The following is a 20,442-nucleotide window of genomic DNA, read 5'->3' on the forward strand; positions in this document are numbered from 1 at the left end:
ACGACATGCCCAAAATAGGGACGCCATGGGTTGAAAGTTGCATTTGCCTCTGTATTGGGAAATTACATACTAAATTACAAGATAATTCATAACTTTAACTATAGTTGTAACAAAGATAGCATGTTATGTAGACAGATGCCAGGTCATTTGTAGACCTGGCATCCTATAGTGTGTATAATTAGCCTACAATGTACAGACCATGGATTTTTCGATATTCTACTGCTTAGACAGATGATCTTGGTTTACCTATGATCCTAGGCTCTCCAGTGTGCCTAGGATCGTTTAGGGACATTTAGGACCGTTTAGGACGGTGATTCTCACCCTTTCCTGGATGAGGGCCCACCCATATGACCACTTAATCAGCTTTGTTTGTGTTCGGGCTAAGAGTGACTTTGAGAGACGTTTCACCGTACAATGTAAGTCAATGAGGAGCATATTTTGGGTTATCAATTTGTAATCAACGGGAACAACTATTGTTGATATCTCGCCCACCTTTTGTGAGTTACATCATGGCAAGGTAACTACACAACTCAAACCTCTACAAAAGTGTCCTTGGGAAATTTGTACTCACAACGCAAAATTCTCAAATTCTATTACACTTGTGGGGACATTTGGCCAGCACAAGTATAGTAAAACATACATAGTAAAAAGTACACACATGCACGTGCACACACGCGCACACACACACACACACACACACACACACACAAAACAGTGTTTTGGTACCATTTATAGAACCTTTATTCCAAATACCTTCAAAACGGCAGAGGCACACAGGCTACAAGTATCTGACGCTAGTCGCCCGTATAGGAGCACCAGATAGATATCCTTATCACAAGAGGAGAATAAAACATATTTACAAATATAAATTAAAACATATCGCAACTCCAAAAAGACATTGTTATAATCATCATTATAACTGTAGACGGGCAATGATTGTATTAAAATGGTACAAAACAAAAAAGAGAGTAAACATGTCCATGATGTTGAAATGTTTTTGTTTTTTGTTTTCTTTTTCCAAACGTAGCTTAGTCAAATGCTGGGTGTAGTGCAAGAATACTGTCGAGGAAGGATTATACAAACAAATTAAATTAAATTAAGAAAATATAAAAATGCAGACTATTTAAAGACTAGATTATTCACATTTGCGACACCTTTGGTCCAAAGAGAACAGAAAGAAAAAAATATAAAAAAGCCAACATGGGAGTATGTGTACATACAAGAGTCAGTTTGGCTAATAACAGACATACTTCACTTTTTTTTTTCATTTTTCTTTTTTTAACATGCTGTCCCAGCTAAATAAAGCCACATTTTATTATAACCGTACAACCAAACAAAACACTGGACTTCTGACTTAGTGTAATGATCAGAGTTTAAGTGGAATGGCGGCAAGCAACGCTTAATTTATATATAGTTCCGTGCCGGTGTTGTAGATCGACCATTTTTGAATGCCGACATTGGCACACAACTAGGCATAAATCAGACTAAACCACTTAAAACCTATATACCGTACTTGAGGGCTCGACACTAGGTCTGCTAGTATTTCCTCTAAACCAAATCTTTTCACCGAAAATAGCAGATCTACAAGCTCACAAAGCATCACGTTTGCAAGCTTGTATACATGCTATGTTTGCTGGATGGTCGCCCCCCCAGAATAGAGACGCCAAGGTTCGCGTGGTTACGGTTTTGACGGTCCTGCGCTTGACGTTGCAAAGGTACGCGAGGCACTGCGGAGAGCCTTCCATGCACACAAGAAGGCCGACCCCCTCATACACGGAAAAACACATACGTTTTAGAACAGACAAGGAAAACGCCAAAAACAATATATGGAGAAAATATATTTTGAGACGTCAAAATATATTTTCTAATATATATCATACAGTATATATTTTGTCCATTGAAATGTATAGGAGTTTTCAGTATGGGAGTGTAGGTTTTGAACGCAACTCCAGCTGGTCTCCTATGTGCTAGAATGTGTGTTCATTAGTGACCCCTGCTGGCGTACATCCTGTAGTGTTGGGTAGGAGTGAAAACCCCTGTGTACACTTGCTACTACACAGTTCCTCTGTAAAGCTGCAATCCACAACTTTTATGATCTACTGGTTGACAACAAGTAGTACTGCCTGAACCCCATGAGCGCAATATCTACCCTGGCCGACACCAGGGTCTGAATTTCTCAACTGAAGACAAGAGTAGGGAGATGCGCTCAGGAGGCGCAGTGGTTAAAATAAGTCATTAAAATAAGTTCCGGATTTCAGCTTTAAGTGACACCGTTGTATTACAGAGTATAGATTAGGCTTTTAAGACACCACTTGTCTAGTAGTGACACAGCTATAACTGCCAAAAGGAAGCAAACTATGTTGAATTAGTTGAGGCACCCTGATGAAAGTTCTGAGCACCAATTTCCTTCATGTGAAAAGTCCTGTTGAAAGCAGAGTCCTCCTTGAAGCTTAGTTCCAGGCATTATTTATATTTCCACACACAACCAGAGGCGAATATGAATCCATGGTGAGACACCACTGTCACATGGAAGAGAGACATTCTCTTCTCTTAAAAAAAAATACTCCGCTGTCTTTCAACCGTCTTTTACAGGAGGAGTAATGATCGGCGAGTCGTGACGAGTCTGTTGGTAATCTCTGTATCGCTGAAGCACCAAATGGGAAAGCACCACAGTATGTGCGGGGATGTACATCGCACGGCTTCCAAGAACTATAGCCATTCACCACTCTGCCACTAGGGGCAAGGGTCTTGAGAACCCCCGAACCTCTGGAGAACCAGTGAATTCTGGGGATTGTGGGTGTTTTTGTTGACCAAAAAAAAAAAAAAGAGAGAAAAAAGCGCTGTGTTCAGAATGGGACATAAAAATGTTCATTTGTGTGTGTTTGCTCTGCCGCTATTGCATGTAATCAAAACATTTTAGTGTTACTTTTGCCTGTTCCTTTAAAACCAGTTAAGCCCTACATACTTTGTCGTACACGGTGAATAGAAAAAAAAAAGCCGATCTACAAGCTCTGACACCGGTTGTGAGCTTGTGGAACTGCGGCTATTTTTCCCTATTTTCATTTTTGAACTATTTTATTTTATGACCTATCATGACATGCCGAACGTCAGTGGTTAATGGCAGTGCTCTTCCAGGAGGATGTCTCCACCCACATGGTAAATGAGTGGTTCTCAAACATTTCAGGCGGCGACCCCCCAAAATAATCATATTTCAACTAGGGGGACCACACCCTGACAAGCAATTGGAATCGTAGGAGTTGAGGCGTTACATTGAGTTTGACTCGCTTCCACAGATAATCTGAAAATAGCATGTAGAAATGTTGCCTCTTTCTTAGGTAATATTTGACCATTTGGACAATGTTTGAGCATTTTTTATAGTATAGTTTGTTGATTACTTTTGACACACTAATTGGTCTTTTGAGGAGGTATTAAAAAGGTCTTAAAAGTCCTTAATTGTCACTTTAGAAATGTGCAGATACCCTGTATACACTTATACTGTATGTCGGTTTGTTTACTTTTGAGAGAGAATACAATGTTGCACATTAAGCAAACCATCTGGAGACCCCCCCAAAATCATTTGGGGACCCCCTTGGGGGTTCCAACCCACAGTTTGAGAACCACTGCGGTAGATGAGTGAATTCTTTTTTCCAGACACCGTACCTCAACCCAACGTGTGATGGCTGACTGAGAGGGCGCTTTCCTAAATAACAAAGATGGGTTATTGTGCTGAACGGGTACAAAGTCGCAGTTTGAACCCCCAACCCTGCTTTTCAATACACCTTTGCTGTGTCCCAGTCCCATACTATATGTACCAATACTATACAGTACATAACTACTATACGTATCTTTACAGTATACTGTTTTGGCAGTTACTAACAAATGGTAGTGTGTCACCTACCACCAATTAGTAATGTGAAAGCTTTATAGAAAGAAAAAAAAATCCAATTCTCTGTGACTTTCATTAACCGTTTTTTGTTCTTTTTGTTGTTCTCCTTTGAGACGACGGTCGATGACTTCATGTGACCAGCCCGTGACGTCAGTCCTCTGACGTACCTATGGCGTATGTTAGGGAGAACTGCATGTTCAGTTAGGGGTTGCCAGTGGCCGTCCAAGGTTGTCAGGGACGTGCGAATCGGTCGATTGCCCGAGTAGAAAAAAACAAACGGGGTAATCTCTAGTGACAGGAACACTACAAGAGCGATAGCAAATGATTCGAGCTTTACTCTGAATACTGGTTTAGATATGCGACGTAAGGAAGTTAGCTTATTAGAGTATAATCTTATTCAACGCTGATGCAAATGTTCAACAACTATTGGCCTTTGACTGCCAATAGTTGCATCTCACTCATGTATTCCTTCTCGGGGAATTCCCATATGAGGAGTCTCTCTACAATAGTCTATGACTTCAAATTTGGGCAAGGTTTCATTGCCATCACAGCCGCATTGATTTCCATTAAAGAAATCCAAGTTAAATATACATATTTTTAAGTAATTCTACTGCTGCATGATGTGCTCGACTGCCAACGCCATAAAAACACTGTCTTATATTCAGCCAATACCATATGCATGTGCGTGTGTGAATACTTTAAATATTCTTTGTGTATTTCTTCATCTCTAAAATTGTTAGAAAAACTGATTCTATTGCTCGTTGTGTACCGTTGTTTGGCACTTTGTAGCTCAGATTTAAAAGGTTTGCTATACAAACTAGAAGAGGACCGTTCCTGAATAAAACAGTGTGGGCTCGATCTCGGTATGTTTCCATATAAAAACAGATGACGTCATCCCTTCACCAACTCTCCCAAGTCGGTGGGTTGTCTCCCGAAGGAGACAAACTTCCTTACGTCTCCCGAAGGAGACAAACATTTTAAAGGTTAACGAAGCTTCTAGGCCAGTGTTTCCCAAACAGTGGATCGGGACCCACTTGGACCTAAAATGGGTCATAAGTATGGGCTATGAGTAAATAGCCCTTTGTTTTTCATTTCCTATATTTAGTTCTTAATCATTATTTCAAAATATTTAAAAAAAATAAAAATATATATATATATTCCTTAAATCAAATAAATTCCTTAAATAAAAAACAAACAAAAAATAATAATAAAAAGTATTGAAAATAGCAGATCTACAAGCTTACGACACGTTGTGAGCTTGTAGAACGTCATTTTTCATTAGTTTGGGTCACAGGGAGAAATAGAATTCCTCTTTTGGGTATCGAGCTAAAAGATTTGGGAACAACTGGTCTAGGCTAACGTACGAGCTACAGTGTGCCACACTTTTGAGTAGGAAAACTAAATAAAGAATAGTGACAATAACGTAAGTGGGCCTTCTCAAGAGATCAAAGGCCACTAAGATTACCGTGACTATTTTGTTGTTTTTGGAGTGTAAACACACAATATACATTACTCTAAACACTGTTACAGTTAGTAGACCGTGTGGAATTGGGACACAGCAACTTGTATTCGTCATTCACGTGTTACTAACAAAGCCTTTCCTGTATCTTTGGCAGTTACCTGTACAAGCACCTCACTCTGTATGAACCGTCGAGTTACTGGTGTGTGTGTGTGTGTGTGTGTATGTGTGTATGTGAGAGACACTCCAGTGGCCGAGGTCCAGGTGTGAAGCCAACAGATGAGTGTGTGTGTGCGCGTGTCTCAGTGGTTCCGCGCGGAGCTGAAGAAACCGTCGCTGGTGGGCGACTCCTTCACCGTCACCGTCACGAAGTTGGCCGTGACGTCGGTGACAAACACGTGTTCCAGGAGGCCCCTCGCCGGCCGCCAGTCCGTCTCCGCGTCGTCCAGGTCCATGGCGGTCGTCTCCATGGACATGGCCACGCTCAGGCCCGATCGGCTGCTGCTGTTGACGCCGCCGTTGTTGTTGCTGTTGCTGTTGCTGCCGGCGGCGTAGAGGGGCGAGGCCGAGACGCCGCGCTCCGACTCGCTGCTGCCGCTGCTGCTCGTCTCGTCCGTGTCGCCGGCGCTCATCTCGTTGACGCTCCGCTTCTGGGACGCCGGCCGCTCGTGAGAGGCGTGTTTCCTCTCCCGACTCTCTCTCTCCATCATCTAAAAAGGCAACAGCAACAGGTTTTGGGGGGCATGTCATTATAGGCACAAAACATTCAAAGTAAAGGTCAGAAACTTGCAAAGAGATTGTGTAAATAGCAGCTCTACATGCTAAAAGGAACTAATCGATTACTGTAGCTCTTCAAAACATTTCTTTTTTTAAATCTACAAGCTAATGAAACGAATTGGTAAAAAAAAAGTGAATACAATAATTAACTAGAAAAAGTGCTCCTCGGTCTCCGCCAGGTCAGGTAGGTTATTGTGGCCTCCTGGTGGCGCTATAATAGGCCAATGTGAAAAGGGTGGCATTTCTTCCTCGGCCTAGTGGGAATGTGCATGCATTCATGATTTGAGGCATTTTGTTCCAAACATGTGTTTTGCTAAAGTAGACCTGCTGGTGGCGCTATAACAGGGCAATGTGAAAAGGGTGGCATTTGTTCCGCGGCCTAGTGGGAATGTGCGTGCAAACTTTCAGGGAAATCGCACGCCGCGTTCATGATTTGAGACATTTTGTTCAAAACGGACCAATCCTGCAAACTTTGGAAGCCAACCTTTGCCAATCAGGATGGAATATGAAATATCGGACAGATGCGTCTTGATCACATGACTATAGAGATACTGTGTACCGATTTGCGTGATGTTTGGATAAAATCTGAAGGATTAATATCCAAAAATGTATTTCACATAAGTCGGCCTCCTGGTGGCGCTGTAAAAAGCAGATGTGAAAAATGCAGTGCAGATGTTTTTTCTTGGCTTCTAGGGAGTGTGCGTGCAAAGTTTCACGCAGATCGGTGCAGTTATAGTTAAAAATGCAAATCGGCCTGTTATAGCGCCACCATGAGGCTGATTTGAAAAGTTTTAAGTGGCATTTCTTCCTCTGCCTAGTGGGAATGTGCGTGTGCAATTTTATGGAAATGGCAAGCTGCGTTCATGATTTGAGGCAGTTTGTTCAAAACTCACCAATCCTGCAAACTTTGGAAGCCAACCTTAGCCAATGAGGATGGAATATGGGAAATTGAACAGATCCGGGTTGATCACATGACTATAGAGATACTGTGTACCGATTTGCATGACGTTTAGTTAAAAGCTATAGGAGTAATAGGAAAAAATGGGTTTTGCACAAATCGGCCTCCTGGTGGCGCTATAACAGGCCCATGTGAAAAAATTGGGGCAGAGGTTCATTGGCATCCAGGGAGTGTGTGTGCACAGTTTCGGAGCGACCGGGCCAACGGTGCCAGAGATTAGCTGCTAACACACAGACAGGACACACGGACGGACGGACACACGGACGGACGGACGGACGGACGGACGGACAGGGGCGAAAACATACTCTCTCGCCATGCCTTTCGGCCTGGCGGAGACAATTAGTAATCAATCCCTATTTTGGGCATGTATATTATAGGCGAAAAGTATAAAAAATAAAAAGGGAACATAAGACTATTTTTGTACATCTGCTGTTTCAAGTATTAACCCGTTAAGACCGGGAAAGCATCATTTGTGTCATTTTCAGATTTCTTTGGCTGCTTGTAGATCTGCTATTTTAAAAAAATCGTGAAAACTTTTGCAAATCTTTGAATATATATGTTTTAGTCCCAGGGACACCCAGAAGCAAAGATTTGAGTTACAAATATCTGCTTGAAAAAAAAAGAAAATGTAATATTTGCAAAAATGTTCATGATTTTTCAAAAATAGCACATCTACAAGCTTGCATGCTATGAGCTTGTATATATGCTATTTTTGAATAACCAAATAAATCTAAAATGACCCTGGATTGAATGGGTTGAATGAAGGCTCAAGCGCTTAATCGACTATACTGATGAACCCAAAAAAATAATGGCTAGAATAATCACTCAGAAAATAATAAGATAGTCGCAGTCCTACCGTCATCCCTCCCTTCCCTCTCTCGTCCTCCGGCACCGTCAGTCCAGCGCGCTGGCCCGCCGCCGATGCTCGCGTGTCCTTGGCGCTCCCGCTTCCCGCTTTCCCCGGTTGACTGCCGGCGCTCCGCAAGCTGCTGGACCTCGCCTAGGGTTGTCACCATCACAGGGATTAGCGGAGTCCCTCAGGGCTCTACACTAGTGTCTTTTCTGTTGTCCTCGCACTACATGCAATTTCTTTCGCTGAAAATAGCCGATCTACAAGCTTACAAGCTTAACCCATTCAATCTGGGAACGCATACGTGTCATTTTAGATTTTAGCTATAACCATTATTTGATTCTTCAAAACTAGCAGATCTACAAGCTCATAGCGCACTACAAGCTTGTAGATCTGCTATTTTAGAAAAATCGTGAACATTGGTAAAATATTTTGTTTCAGGGACCTCCAGAAGCAAATATTTGAGTTACAAATGTTCGCTTTAAAAATATATATATTCAAAGATTTGCACGAATTTTCATGATTTTTCAAAAATAGCAGTTCTACAAGCTCATGGCGCTATGAGCTTGCATATCTATATATTTTGTAAGGCCGTCCCAATGTGTGATTTGTGAAGCAGTGTGAAAGGATTCCTCCACACTTGTGCTGTGTTTCCTAAATAATTTAGCACACACATTATGATGTTTGGCTAGTATTCTAAACCTATGTTTTTGCAGTTCTACATACAGACGACCGGCTGAAGAAATTGCAGATTTTACAAAATATCCGAGGCCATTAGTTTTTTTATAGAAGATGCTTCTTTTAACATCAATTTACAATTCAAACAACAGAACACAGTTTGACCCATTCTAATACTCTTTAAACTTATAACTTAATGATCCATGTGATCATGAACTTTTACTTTACAATTAATTGTCATACAAATAGTTGCAATTAACGATTACATTTTTGGCAATGAACACTGGAACACACTAGTCTAAATAAACATTTCTGTGTGGCTTTTAGGCTTTGTAAGACACGGGCAGATATGACAAATAACAAACGTACAAGAAAATGACCAGTACCAATAATCCAAACAAATGATGTGCTATGGCCAAAACAAGCCTTATATTTAACACTTTTATACTTTTTTTAAAACAGTGGAAATAGCAGCTTTACAAGCTCACAACGCATGGCATCGCGACGGGCTCTGAGCTTGTAGATCCGCTATTTTTTAAAATGTTTGTAAATGTACAGTATGAACATGTTTCCACAGACGAATTTATATACAGATGAGCAGAAACGATTCAGACACTTTTGCAAATATAACTGCGATAAGGCGATTAACGTAATAATTGTGATGGGGCTTACCGCCGCCATGGCACCGCCCCCTCCCGCGCCGTTCCCTTGGAGACCGTTGCCGGACGCGGCGGCCGGCTTGCCGACGCTCTGCAGATTGAGCGCTCGGAGGCTGAGCGCCTGGCTGACGCGCTCCCGGCCCGCGGCCGGTGCCGCCGCCGAGGCGGGGCTCTGCTGACCGTGGTGGCCGTGGCTGGGACCCCCCGGACCCTCCTGCCTCCTCTGACCTGTGTTGTGGAAGTCTCTATCAGTTAGTAATAGAATCTAACCGCACAGCAGCCAAATTGGGAAAAAATTGGGCCTCTGCCATACATCCTTCACAGGTGCTACCAATGATACTAATGAAGGCTCTGATCTCTGCTCCATTCTGTTCAAACAGAGTCAGGGTGCTGATATTGTGCATCACTGGCTCACTGGAAACACTCTGCTACACCAGTGGGTCTAAAAGTGTGGCCTGGCATTGGCCAGACTGATAACGTGGATTCACTCTCACGTTCTTCCCCGGTATCGGCCCATAGTGAGCGAGTATGAGAAATCAGAAAATGATTTCCGTTCATTTTCTGATTTCTCATACTCGCTCCCTATGGGCCGAAGTCCAGACTGATACCGGGGAGGAACGTGTGAGAGTGAATCCACGTTATCAGTCTGGCCAATGCCAGGCTACTAAAAGTGTGGTCCAGGGACCCTCATGGTTCCAAATGGCCTCTTACGGATGTTACGGGTCCATTCGTACATTCTCAGAGTTATGGGGGTCCAATGTGCTACACTAAATGGAACAGAGCCTTAATTAGTATCATTGGTAAAACCTGTGAAGGAAGTAAAGAAGAGAACCAATTTCTTTCCAATATGGCTGCTGTGCATAGAGCCTATTGCTGACGCAAACGGAAATCTGAGACAGTTCATGTTATGAGATAGAAGTTAAATACAGGAGCTCATGGGAGAAGCACAGTAAACCAGTGGTTCTCAAACTTTTTCATGTCAAGGACCCCCACAAAATGATATGCGTTTGGCCGCGGACCCCCAAATCAAAGTATTTCGTTCCAGGGACCCCCAGAAGCAAAGATTTGAGTTACAAATGTTTGCTGTCGCCTCACAGCTAGAAGGTCCTGCGTTCGATGGTGGGGTTGGCGAAAGGGCCTTTCTGTGTGGAGTTTGCATGTTCTCCCCTTGTCTCCTAGGGTAGGTACCCTCACAAAAACATGCAGTAATCCTGGTCACTATACCGCCTCCCCCTGGCCAGCCGGGGCGCCTGATGGAGGGGAAGGGAACTGGTTGGAATAACGTGTTCCTTCCACGCGCAACGTCCAACCAGGGAAACTCCCCCCTGTCAGGTGACAAGAAGGTCAGTTGGCTCTCATGCATTGAAGGAGGCATGAGCTCGGCCCTGGCCTCCCTAGGTTGGCAGAGGGAAGGTAGTGCCCAGGATTACATAGACAATTGGCACTGGGTGTAAAAAATAGGGTTACAAAATCGTGGGATAAAAATTTAGAAGTTAAAAAAAAAAACTATTCATACAAATGTTTGCTATTTTTGAATAGCTGGCAAAGTATAAAAGGTTAAAGTAGTTAAAATTATTATGATGCTATATTAACACATTTTGCTGGAACCCCCCCAAGGAGCCCTGGCCCCACTTTGAAAACCAATGCATTAAACATTCAGAGTGGTGGTACAGTGGCAGGGAGAGAGCCTAGTTATATACACACAGATAAGAATGAAGGGAACTTGCATAATGTCACGGAACCAAGCTGTACTCTAAACAACAGATACCAGGCCTGTGCCACTGCCATGTCATCTTGACTCTACGATATACAGATTGGTCAGAACATAGAAGGCAAAAAGGTGAACGTATTAATAATATGATAAGGTAGAATTCCACCAATAATTCCTCCTCACCTGCCGAGGAGCGCTGGGACGGACCGCCCGTGGACACGCCCGGCCCGAAGCCCCCGCCCCCGGCCACTTTGGACCCGTGGGTGGCCGACGAGCCCGACACCGCTTGCCGAGCCGACTGAGACATTTTAACCCCCGCCTCGCCTCCTCGGACGCCTCCTCCTCCTCCTCCGCCTCCTCCCGCGTCCGACAGGGAGCGCTTGAGGTCGGAGAGCGACGTCTTGGCGTGAGAGGAGGGGCTGGGCTTGTTGTGGGAGGAGGAGGAGGAAGAGGCGGGGTTGGAGGACGAAGAGGAGGAACCCGTCATGGAGCGGTTGCCCCACATGCAGTTGAGCGCTGAGCCCGGCTTGGAGGCGCCGCTCTGGGAGAAGGAGCCGCCAGAGCCCTGGGGAGTAGGGGTACAACGGTTAACCCTTCAAGACCGGGAAAGCATCAAATGTGTCATTTTAAGATTTCTTTGGCTATTTTCTTTTATCGTGAACATTTTTGAAAATCTTGGATTTTTAAAGCGAACATTTGAAAGAATATTTAGTTCCAGGGACCCCCGAAGCAAAGATTTACAAATGTCCACTTAATTTTATTTTTTTTTAATATTTGCAAAAATGTTTCAAAAATAGCAGATCTACAAGCTCATAGCGCTGCACTCGGTGCCGCGCCATGAGCCAAAGAAATCAAAAATGACTAGAGATGCGTTCTCGGATTGAATGGGTTAATGGAACTAATCGATTTAAATGATCATTTTAAAATAATCAATCATCTAATAAAATAATTGATTAATAATCTATCCCTATTTTGGGCTTGCCATAATAGGCTCAAATCTTCAAAAGAAATGTCAAAAAGGTATAGCAGAGCTTCACAATTCATTGTGATTCTTAAAAAACGGATCAAGTGGTCATACATTTGATGATAAAAAATATATTTAAAAAACGACTTTTGTTGATTAGAAAATAAAACATATACGATAAACCTGCCTCTCAATTATTTCAATTAAAGGGGTAGGAAAATAATGGATAGTTCAGGCCTTCTTACCTGGGAGCCTGGCTGGTCTCTGGACGCTCTGCTCAGGCCTGTGTAGGTGAAGCTAGCGGGCTGAAGGGGCTTCTTAACCCCGGAGCGGAGGTCCTCTCTGGGGGCGTCCCGGTGGGCTCTGAGGCTCTGGTGGTAGGGGTGCAACAGTTAATCCAACCAATCCATTTAATCAATGGTATATATTTTTTTTATTGATAATCGATCATTTAATAAAGAGATCAATTCATAATCTATCCCTAATTTGGGCATGCCGTTAGAAAGTTCTGAAATATTTTCACTATTCTTGTAGGACAAAGTATAAAATAGGGCCAAGTGGTTTATCAATTCACTATAAAGAATGTATTGGATTATTCAATTAACCCATTAAGACATGAGGCCGATTCTACAAAATGTCTTCTAAATCCTAACAGTTTTTTGAAAAAAAAAAAACTATGTTGCTACTCAGTGGTTCTCAAACTTTTTCATGTCAAGGACCCCCAAAATGTGCTTGGCCGCGGACCTCAATCTCGGAATATGTTGTTCCAGGGACCCCCAGAAGCAAAGATTTCAGTTAACACATTTTGGGCGGGAACCCCTATTTGTAACTACCGTATACCTTTCAGGACAGGAACCCCTTTTGGGGTTCCTGTTCCTATGTACAGTATTATAGCAACATACATTTGTTGAATAAATATTTGAAGTTTTTCAGAAAGCGTTTTTAGAATCGGCCTCAGGTCTTAATGGGTTAAAAATGTTCGCTTAAAAAAAATATATATATATATTTTTTGTTTTTTCAAAGATTTGCACAAATTTCCACGATTTTTCAAAAATAGCAGATCTATAAGCTCATAGCGCGGCACTCGGTGCCGTGCTATGAGCTTGTAGATCTGCTATTTTTGAATAGCCAAAGTATAAAATAATGGAAAGTGGTTACACAGATGCGGTCCCGGTCTTAATGGGTTAATGGAAAAAGCAACCGAGAAAATAATCTCCGAGAAAATAAATCGGCGCTACCTGGTGGTGGTGGCGTGGCGGTGGAGGGGGAGGAGGGGGAGTGGGCGGAGCCGGCGGCCGGCCCTTGGCCTGCCGGAGCGCCCTCAGGTCCGGGTGGAGGGGCTTCCTGCCGCGCTTCTTGGGGACGGCTTCGGGTTTGGCCAGCAGGATCTGGGGCCGCTTCTGGGGCCCCGGGTGCAGGTCGCGGACGCGGGGGCCCGCCTTGGCCTTCTTCCCGTGGTCTTCATCCTCCGAGGAAGAGGAGGACGCGGAGGAAGAGAGGCCCGAGGACGAAGACGAGGATCGGCTGTCTTTGGCGGCTGGGGCGGGTTCCTTTTTTTTTTGGAGAAACAGAAACAAAATGAAAAACATTTGTTAGATAGATTACAGTGTATATATAAAACACAGGCAGGCATAACAGTACAGTCAGAGTGTAAAGAAATTAAAAACACAGCAACATTTTTCAACATCTCTATATTGGGCGCATTTTCATAACTTTAGCATATCTACAAGCTTGTGATCATACGATGAAGTAAGTAAGTGGTTAAACCCTGTTGTCACCTTAGGTTCATAACTAGTCATGGATGAGCCTCGATTTAAAAACCCCACTTTTTGATGGCTGCACAGTTAACCATGTGCAGTCATTTACGGTATGGCCTTTAAAACTGTACTGACTTGTGAATATCTTCAATATTGCACCGACATTCGTGTCGTATACTGTATGTTCATTGATTACTCAATTATTCACATATTCATATGATATTTATTTTGCAAATATGCTCACTGAAAATCAATAAGTTACAATGTTGGCGTGAAATAGAGATTAGCATTTTAGAGAGATAATAATCATGAAATAACGTAGAACATCATTTCATGAACCCTTTCAGATGGACCTGGAATCACAGTAAATTCTCCCTAATACAGTATATTACGGAAGTTGGACTGGCTTCTAGTGTCCAGATGTATAAGTCATGAATGGTGACGGATCCACATGGGAAAGATGTGGCTCCAATATGGATCTTGGACTGTGGCGAGCCTGTGACATCAGTCATCTATGGCGTAGAACTTTGGGCAACGTTACAGCCCAATGCGAGCCCCGTAAAAATGTATTTAAATATTGTAAGTATATTTTAAGTAGAAAACATGTGAGGTACTAAGTTAGTCTATTGGCAGTGTGTACATTTTGCGAGATTGGCTCCACACACACACACACACACACACACACACACACACACACACACACACACACACACACACACACACACACACACACACACACACACACACACACACACACACACACACACACACACACACACACACACACACACACACACACACACACACACACACACACACAAAAGGTAATAGGCCCGATTTTATCCAATTCCAAAATGTCATATTCAGAAGGGATTATCATAAGGCCTTATGATAGACCGGTACAGACCGAGAGAAACGGGTGTAATACCGAACTGAACCTACTTTTGACAAACTAATCGCGTCCGAATAGGTGTTATGGTAAACTTGTCCAGACTTGGTCTCACAATGATCAGAGATCTCCACCCTGCTGATACGTCCGGTGAAATCTAAATTCAATATATGGGCTAGCGGCGAGACCGGCCGCCAACAAACCTATGCCCACTGCTTTGGGGAAAAAAACAATCGTATCACTGTCCCAATATGAAGGCCCTTTGCATTGGTTCTGCAATGCAGTTATTATTTATTTTCCTGAATTGTTCCCACACAGATGTAGTCACGGTACATATGTTTAGAATTAAGCTGTCAATTGTTGCTACTCATCAGAAGTCTGCGTAACAGCCTGGTGGCTCAACACGTTACTTTAATAACTATCTGCTAACGAGAGTCAAGTTTTTTGGTGTGTAGATTATATTTATTTCGCTTACGTCTGTGGTTCTCAAAGTGGGGTCCGGGGACCCCCAGCTAAATGTGTTAATACAGCATCACAATCATTTTTAACCACTTTATCCATTTATATGTTGGGTATTCAAAAACAGCAGATGTACAAGCTCACAGCGCGTCACTTCGTGCCACACTGTGAGCTTGTACATCTGCTATTTTAGAATTTCTTTGAAAAATCTTGAAAATGATTGGAAGATTTTTGAATAATCTTTGCATTTTTTAGCAAAACAAATCTCTTCTGGGGGTCCCTGGCACAAAACATTTTCAGATGGGGGTCCACAGCCGCCAAATAAATATTAATTAGGGGGTCCTTGACACAAAGAAGTTTGGAGAACCACTGGCTTACATGGTGAACTTTTGATCCAGCACAGAGCCCAGTAAGTACGGGATGTGCGAGCGTGTCTTCTGCTCCTTTTCCCCATCCACCCAGATTTAGCCCATTCATTGACTTCAGATGTCACCAGACGGCGGAGGTTTCTGATCGTCTGGCGAGGCGTGACGAGTCCAGACTGAGAGAAACAGGTGTTTCTGAGCGGTCTGTCCAACACACAGTGCAATAGGTCCTTTTCACAGTGTTCGTACTGTATGTGTGGAGGCCAAGTTGCTGACAGACCCGGGGCTGAACAAAGGATTGGCACGCTCAACAACTCACAAGACTTGGATTCAGAACGGGTGCACATTCTTAAAGTGCAGAATTAAAAGAGGGAACATCTGCACTCGCAGAACACGTTTAGATGCTTCTTTTTAACGCAGAGCAGCAGTCACACAAAATGAACCCGTTTGTTTGTTTGACTGCCGCTATGCTTTAACCCATTAAGACCCGAGGCAGATTCTACAAACTGTCTTCTAAATCCAAACAGTTTTCTGAAAGGGGACCCCCAAATTATATGTATTTGGCCGCGGACCCCCATCTCAAAATATGTTGGTCCAGGGAGTCAGGGACCCCCAGACGCAAAGAGTTGAGTTAAAAAGCTCATAGCGCGGCACCGAGTGCCGTGCTATGAGCTTGTAGATCTGCTATTTTTAAATAGCCAAAGTATATAAAATAATGGTTAAATTGGTTACACAGATGCGTTCCCGGTTTGAATGGGTTAAAACAATGGTTCACAACATGGAGTCCAGGGACCCCAGCGGTCCGGGGACCCCAAGTGCTCCAGTGGTACAGACCTGGGGGGGAGGGAGGGGGGGGTCCCCAGACCCGACATTGAGAGCAAGTGCATTAAAAGAAGCAAACTGTGACCGTGGACGTTCCCCTTTCTAAGACAGCCTGGGCTGCCAAAGGATCAGCTGAACGAGGGACAGGATTACCAGAATTTTCCGCGGACGTCCTCTTGGTCTTTTTCCCTTCTTCTGGAACAATAACTCCCTCTCTTGTTCTCTGGAACACACACAAAAAGTGAAATCAAACCTACAGAGAACTACAAAGGCAACATTGTCATTGTTTGCTGCTCATCTTGTGTGTGTGTGTGTGTGTGTGTGTGTGTGTGTGTGTGTGTGTGTGTGTGTGTGTGTGTGTGTGTGTGTGTGTGTGTGTGTGTGTGTGTGTGTGTGTGTGTGTGTGTGTGTGTGTGTGTGTGTGTCTCTCTGTGTGCAGTATATATACAGTACCGTATATTATTTCAGTTATGATTAACTTGCTATCAAATCAGCCATGCAGCTAAAGTTAGTTAAAGGTATAACAGTAACACATAACAGTACACACGCCCCAAAACAACACCACAACAATTAAAACAAACAATTAAGAAAGTACGCATTAGACAAGCGACCGAATGACCCAAAGGGAAGTCTAGCCATATAACATTGACACAGTCAGATACACACCTTTTGTGGAATGCTGCCAGTAACCTGGGGTCTAAAATATTCTCTTCTGGCTCCCAGCTGTTGTGCCTGGAATCACCACACAATTATATTAATTTCACAAAAGCTGCATACTTCCAATCTGCTGTAATGCATCCTACTTAAATGTTAGCCCATGGGACCAGGGATCCTTTGAAAGCTAGGTTACAGCAACTACTAATGACACACAAGGTCACTTATATATGACTGTGAATATACTCCGTTCCCCACACATTTCATCCATATGTGATATCTGCTGCCAAGTTTTGTCTCTTACTCGAACAATTTTCGTTTTCTCATAAATATCTATGTTTTAACTGCAGTTCATGGGAGCTTGTATATGGAAAATTATTTCACCCACTCTTTTATGCCTGCAAACTTGTGATGTGAAAATTAACTTGAAGTTGAACAGTTTTTTTCAAAGCCTGAATGCAAGCATATTTCAAGCACTATAGGGTGTATAATAATGTTTCAGTTAGGGGTCCAACAGCTAATAAAACGAATCGATTATAAAAAATAGAATTTTCAAAATAGCAGATCTACACGTTCGCATGAATTCATTGATATGTAAAGAATAGAATAAAAAAGAAACGCTGATGATTTCTAGCATATTTATCAAGCCAAACTATGCATCGACTGTGCTTCGGTCAGCAGACTCCTTAGACATAATATTACTGAATGGAACACGATCCTGTTCACTTAAAGTCAAACTGACCCGAGTTGCAACTGTTCTAGGAACGCTCTACAACTAATTTGGGCACCAGAAATAGCCTATCTACAAGCTCACAACATGCTGAGATGCAACGCGTTGTGAGCTTGTAGATAAGGCTATTTTTGACTCAGAATATGGATGGTGGGGTGACTAAATAGGTTCTAACCAAAATGTGATAGCAACACAGCTTTGTACAATACTAAATATTACAATATCACACCAACATTTCACTACACATACACGTAAAGGACCACAATGGAAACAAGGGCTTTCTTGTGTATTTATCCTTAACAAAGTTATGACACATAATAACTTACTGAAATACTAAAGGTTAAATTAAATATTGGCATACATTACTTGTGCTCTATGGGGAAATATATCGGGCTATAATTACACAGAATTACAAAACTGCGATATCAGAAATTCTAATATATTCAAAGGTTTCCTGCATTTGTATGAAACAATAGCTCATAGTTTCCAATTTCCACACAAAATTATGTGCCTCTAGAATACAACGACATTACTTTATGTCCTGCTATGCTGTTAGGTAGATTGTGATGTAAATCAGGTGGTAACAACACAGCTTACTACATAACTATTACTGCATTAGGACACAACATGCAGTCAAAGCAATACTAATGTATAAGACATATTATGCAAACTAGACTATAGCCTAATAACCAAATCAAGAGGTAAAGACACTTAGCTTAATACCAGACTAGACATAGACTTGCTTGAAAGCAACATACGACTTATATTTAGGAGCCTGTGTATCATTGTATCATCCTACAGTATCCATGGAGATAATGACTGGGTTTGATCTAATTGTGTCCATCTCTGGTAGTTTGCACTGTTATGATGCAAGCCTCTGCTAGCAATCAACTCGGCAGCTTATATTTAGTGGCCAGGCACTAAGTACAATAATACTCTTAACAATGATAGAATGTGTTGCACACGAAAACTGTGTCACAGGGTGTTTTTTGTTTTTGTTTGTTTTTACAAAGCATTAAAGAAGTTTCACCCCAAAAAACGACTTATTTTCCGACTCTGATGACCCGGTCATCAAATTATTGGCTCAGGAATGTGACAAAAACAAAAGAAATCTCCATGAATTCAAGGCTTCATGGGTGTGTAATTGACAGAAAATAAGTAATTTTTGGGGTGAACTACTCCTTTAAAACTGTGCAGAGAATTCAAATGCAAATTATTTCTTATTTGCTTAACAGAGGCAGTGTTTTGCTCATAGCAGTGTTTAGCTAACTTTTTCCATTTCTAGGACCCCCAGGTCTAGATGCATTAGGCCACGGACCCCCATTGATAGCTTACTATTATTATCATCATCATATCTGGGACCCCAACCAACATTCTAAAATCCTCAGTGATAATTCAACTCTAACAGTGTACAAATGTAATTAAAATACAGACGCACAACAAGGTCCATTTGGTAGCCAACTATCAATCTGGGGACCCCCTGGCTGCTGGAACCCCCACTTTAGAGAACCACTGGTTTTGAAGCAGCATCAGTGGCTGCAGACTGAGAGCAGAGCCCAAATAAAAGCTTCATTATCGCCTCACTGTGGCGTCGCTAGCCGACAAGAACACATCTCTCTGCAAGCCAACAGCACGCATAGCTGTGCAGCTTGTGGCATCAGCTCTTGTCGGCAAGCGACGCCGACATTCGGCTTATTATTATGAATTGATGGCGGGGGGGCGGGTAGGGTAGGGGGAGCTCCTTGTTGTTGTCATTGTTTGCGTGACTCTCGGCGTTTACGCTCTTCTCGACAACGACGACGCACATTTTTCGAGGGGACTGACGTCTCCTCGAGCCCAACGAGTGTCGACGTGAGTCGCGGCGGTGCTTTCCCCAGTATAAGCATCAGCAGTTGTATTTTTTACACGTCATTATCTTTTATTTATCTGTTGTTTTTCTTTGCTCGCTACTATAGCCCCCCCGAGTCGGCAGCGGCGGCTAGCGCAGACATGCTAGCGAGAAAAGCCCACCACCACCACCACTTACTTGGACGACCACCCTCTCCACTTCACCAGATACTCAAACTTGCCCTGCAGGGAGGAGACACACAACAACACAACACAGCACACAAAAACCCACATTAAACCGAGAGCAGTGTAAAAACGGGAGCTTGTTGGTGGCGGGTCTTTAAAAAAAGGGCCGTTTTCTTACCTTTCTCGGCCGTTTGTTGAGGATGCATTCGGCGTCAAATACCTGCCCTACCGTCACCCCCTCCATGGCTGGAACCGACAGGCGGGCACACTGGGCTACAGCAGACAGACCCTCTCCTCTCCAACCCGAACCTATGGTTAGGAGGGAGGGGGGGGGGGGGACGAAGAGGGGGGTGGTTTGTCCTGGAGGGGACACCGTAGTAGGGGGGGCCCCCGCTTTCGCACGCCGGGGGGAAAAAAGCGAGCAGATCTACAAGCTCACAGCGCGTTCCTTGTGCGACGCGTTGTGAGCTTGCTGGTCGGATTTTTTGACAAGCGGACCCCCCCCCTCAGAGAGAGCAAATAAAAACAGCCAGTGGTGGAAGAAGTACTCTGATTTATTTATTTTTATATATATATATATATATATATATATATATATATATATATATATATATATATATATAAATCTGCAATAATTATTTATTGTTTGTTTCGTTTTGTTTATATATATATATATGTATATATTATATATATAATATATATATATATATATATATATATATATAATATATATATATATATATATATACTATATATATATATACACACACACACACACACACACACACACACACACACACACACACACACA

The 20,442-nt window shown here is 42.8% G+C and overlaps 1 protein-coding gene across 1 annotated transcript; it reads right to left on the reverse strand.

The window, feature by feature from the left end:
* Positions 1-739: 739 nt before the first annotated feature.
* LOC308104702 (chromobox protein homolog 2-like) lies at positions 740-19,934 on the reverse strand. The gene is made up of 10 exons (XM_080455202.1): positions 19,810-19,934; positions 19,645-19,688; positions 16,901-16,966; positions 16,388-16,457; positions 13,181-13,492; positions 12,188-12,313; positions 11,162-11,543; positions 9,281-9,495; positions 7,937-8,080; positions 740-6,055 (listed from the first exon to the last, which is right to left on the reverse strand). Exons 1-10 carry the CDS (start codon positions 19,873-19,875, stop codon positions 5,648-5,650), a joined length of 1,833 nt encoding a protein of 610 aa, XP_080311328.1. The 5' UTR covers positions 19,876-19,934; the 3' UTR covers positions 740-5,647.
* Between the last annotated feature and the right edge of the window lie 508 nt (positions 19,935-20,442).

This window comes from Gymnoscopelus braueri (assembly GCF_963280865.1).
Source record: "Gymnoscopelus braueri genome assembly, chromosome: 17".
In the NCBI taxonomy this organism is placed as follows: Eukaryota; Metazoa; Chordata; class Actinopteri; order Myctophiformes; family Myctophidae; genus Gymnoscopelus; species Gymnoscopelus braueri.